The sequence below is a fragment of the Dendropsophus ebraccatus genome, chromosome 3 (genome assembly GCF_027789765.1).
Source record: "Dendropsophus ebraccatus isolate aDenEbr1 chromosome 3, aDenEbr1.pat, whole genome shotgun sequence".
In the NCBI taxonomy this organism is placed as follows: Eukaryota; Metazoa; Chordata; class Amphibia; order Anura; family Hylidae; genus Dendropsophus; species Dendropsophus ebraccatus.
In genome coordinates, this window is record NC_091456.1 from 131297514 (window position 1) to 131301130 (window position 3617).

General features: G+C 42.5%; 1 protein-coding gene across 1 annotated transcript; it reads right to left on the reverse strand.

The window, feature by feature from the left end:
• Positions 1 to 482: 482 nt before the first annotated feature.
• On the reverse strand, positions 483 to 2755 carry LOC138787328 (uncharacterized). The gene is made up of 5 exons (XM_069964585.1): positions 2463 to 2755; positions 2295 to 2378; positions 2014 to 2215; positions 1778 to 1937; positions 483 to 1695 (listed from the first exon to the last, which is right to left on the reverse strand). Exons 1-5 carry the CDS (start codon positions 2625 to 2627, stop codon positions 999 to 1001), a joined length of 1308 nt encoding a protein of 435 aa, XP_069820686.1. The 5' UTR covers positions 2628 to 2755; the 3' UTR covers positions 483 to 998.
• Between the last annotated feature and the right edge of the window lie 862 nt (positions 2756 to 3617).

Genomic DNA, 3617 nt, shown 5'->3' on the forward strand with positions numbered 1-3617 from the left:
GTGCGAGAACCTTCTGAAGCCATATTCCAGTCGTGGCCTTAACTACCGCCAAAGGATCTACAATTACAGACTCACCAGAGCAAGACGTTTTGTAGAATGTGCCTTTGGAATCCTGACGGCAAAATGGAGAGTTTTTACCCGGCGCATTCAACTTCAGCCAGATGTCAGGGCTCCCCTCTCAGGGGAGAGGGGAGCCCTGACTCTCTGCTCTAGCCAAAGTGTGATGTCTTCTGTTTCATGGGGACTTTGACTAATAATACAGAGAGTCAGGTCTCCCAAAGCACTCAGGGGAGAGGGGAGGCAAAATCAACATGATGTCCTGACTTGAATTTAAAATCGCCGTAAATAATAAAAAAAAAATTTAATAAAATTTTATTCTAAAATTAACAAATGTCAATAGTATAAATACTACAACATTTTTCAACAAACATAACACTGTTTGGATCCATTGTAAAATATTACACTACAATAAAACGTTTTTTAAAACAAAACTATTTTTTTTTTTCTCAACAACTTATTCCAACCGATTGAGAAAATTTTTCTCCTTTAAAACTAGAATACTAGGAGTATCTTTGAAAAGGATTTTCCAATCCCTGTCTGGCCATTGTTGCTCTGTCACTTGCATTGCGACGTACAGATTGGTTTTCTTGACGTGTATGGTTGCCAAAGGGATTTGGCGTTTGAAGGGAATAGGAATCAGAAAAAGATTGGACATGGTGGGTTAGTGGTGTGGCAGGGGTGGGGAAAGATGATGTATAAGGTGGAGTAGAAGGGTTTGAAGAGGATACGGATGAGGTGGTGGAATGCGGAGAGGCTTCAGCCAAGTTTTGGCATGGTGTGGAGTGGCAACTTGGAGGTGGAGGCGAAGGATTTTGTCCCATTGCTCGGGCACTGGCTGGAGAATCGGACAGTGACCTTGTGGTTGTTTGAGCCAGTGAGCTGCTTTGAGGATTGTGGTACATAAACAAGGGGAGTGGGTTTGCGTGCATGTCTAAAGACTAGGTACTGGAAAATAAATGTGGTGCAGGAGGCATGGGGGGAAGATGGTAATTCTGGGGTTGGGATATGGGACGAAATGTCTGTTGATGGGACATGGGTTGTACACATGACCCAGACTGTTGGAAACTTGTCTGATGGGACATGGGCTGAGCATATGGGTGGGGCTGTTGTGCAAAAGATTGTTGCTCGGATCTTGGTTGATAGGGCTGTGGCAATGAGCCTCTGAATGGTTGGTTTTGACGCTGCAATATCTCACAAATTTTGCTATTTATGCAATTTCGGAGTTCATACTGCTGATCTGGTGTCATTGTGCGTATATCATCAATAATTGTTTTAAAGAAATATTCTGTTGGACATAAAGGGCCAGAATAGATAGCATTGGATTCTAGACGCGTTATACGGGAAAAGAACTCTTCTTTCAATTTTTCTATTCTCACATTAACAGTTAACAATGCTTCCCTGGTGACCCTTATCTGCTCCTCCCACACCTGTGGACGTCTTCTACCAGATCTACCAGGCTTTAGCAGACTACTAAAAGTTCTCCCAATATTGGTGGAAGATGTTGCAGCATTTGTCTGTGTGGGATTGTCGGCTGTTGACACCAGATCGGGGGTCTCTGAGTGTGGTTCAATTGTCTCTGCTTGTGTGTCCTCTGTTGCTCCCTCTGGTATCAGATCACGAGCACTGCCAACAGTTCTGGAACCAAAAGGTAGAGTGTGTAAAAATCAAAGTATGTTTTATGATTTTTAATAAATATCAAAAATTTGAAAATACGTACAAACGAAGTTGTGCACATCGTCTCAGAAAATCCAAGGCATTCATGTATCTGTATGTATTTCGCCTTGTAGCACCAGAGCCACTTGGAATGCTTTGCTCCTTATGAAAGTCTCGAATATATCGGTCCCTCATTGATCTCCATCTGATGATGACGTTTTTTCCTAAAAAAAAGGTAGGACATAAGTTTGATCTGAATGCACTCCTTCTGTACATAGTCTCTAAAATTAATTTACACACCTGCTTTTTTTTTTTCAGGTTCGGACAAGTCATTCCAGTTCTTGATGACCACGCTACGAACTTCATCCCACAACGACTGTGTTAGGTGGTGATCAGAATGCGCAGGGTCAGTGTGGTCCCATAAAGCACTCCTCTCTTGTACCATCTGTATGAGAAGGTCATTGCTGATCCTCACTCTAGGCTTTGGAGTTCTAACTGCACCCTGAAATAAAAATTAATAAATAAACATTGTTTTTCAACTACTATTTTATGATATGAAACTCCGACAGCTATGTACTCACTTTACGTATAGCACCACGACCTCGACCTGCACATGTTTGATGCCTTTCGTTGGTTTTGGTTGTCTGTCGAGGTTGGTTAACAGTCTGGAACATAAAGGAAATTTTAGGCCTTATTGTTTTCCTTGTAATTTTTTAAACTACATACATACAGTGAGAGTAGGTTTGTACCTGTCCACTTTGTGCAGAGGTAACACTTGCTTGGGTACTTGATTGAGTATCCTCTCCACTTTGTGCAGAGATAGCAATAACAGCACATGCTTGGCTTTCCAAATTTTTCTTATTGATGACTAAAATTATTAAATACCTGTGACACGTCGCTGCATCCTGATTCATCCTGACCAGATAACATTGGGGAATGCTAAAAAAAAAAAAAAAAAAAAAAAAAATGGCAGAAATTTAAAAATGACTAGGGTATAATATCATTTTTTTCCATTTTATATCTAAAAAATTACAAGTCTACGTCTCCGGGATGCTGGAGTATCATCTTCACTGGACGACATTCTGTGAAAAATACCAATTGGTGGACATCAGTCACATGTCACATTGCAATGTGATGGAATTAGCATGAGTACAGCACAAGGCCCACCCTCCTTTGGTATGAAAAAAGCAAGACCTACATTGAACTGTGAGGCAACTTCTCCCTGGGATGAAGACAGCAAGCATGTCTGACTACAGCACAAGGCCCACCCTCCATTTTGACTGAAATCAGCAAGCCCTATAATGAACTGGGCAGCATAATCTCCCTGGGATGAAGACAGCAAGCATGTCTGACTACAGCACAAGGCCCACCCTCCATTTTGACTCCAAACAGCAAGCCCTATAATGAACTGGGCAGCATAATCTCCCTGGGATGAAGACAGCAAGCATGTCTGACTACAGCACAAGGCCCACCCTCCATTTTGACTCCAAACAGCAAGCCCTATAAAATGAACTGTGCAGCATAATCTCCCTGGGATGAAGACTACAAGCATGGCTGACGAGCACAGGGCAGAACCTCCATTTTTAATGGACAAAACAAGACCCACATTGAACTGTGAAGCAAAATCTCCCTGGGATAAAGCCAGCAAGCATGGCACATGGCTGACTAGCACAACCTCCATTTTTCATGGACAGTGCAGCAAAATCTCCCTGGGATAAAGCCAGCAAGCATGTCACATGGCTGACTAGCACAACCTCTATTATTCATGAACAGTGCAGCAAAATCTCCCTGGGATAAAGCCAGCAAGCATGGCACATGGCTGACAAGCATAACCTCCATAATGAACATTGCAGCATATTCTCCCTGGGACGAAGACAGCAAGCATTTCTGACTACACGGCCCAC

Excerpts from the sequence above, each read along its gene's own strand:
- LOC138787328 (XM_069964585.1), bottom strand. The coding sequence starts at position 2,627 with ATGAATCAGGATGCAGCGACGTGTCACAGGTATTTAATAATTTTAGTC. Across the intron at positions 2,379-2,462 it reads CCTCTGCACAAAGTGGACAG|ACTGTTAACCAACCTCGACA; the intron begins GTACAAACCTAC and ends TTTATGTTCCAG. Across the intron at positions 1,938-2,013 it reads ACCTGAAAAAAAAAAAGCAG|GAAAAAACGTCATCATCAGA; the intron begins GTGTGTAAATTA and ends CCTTTTTTTTAG.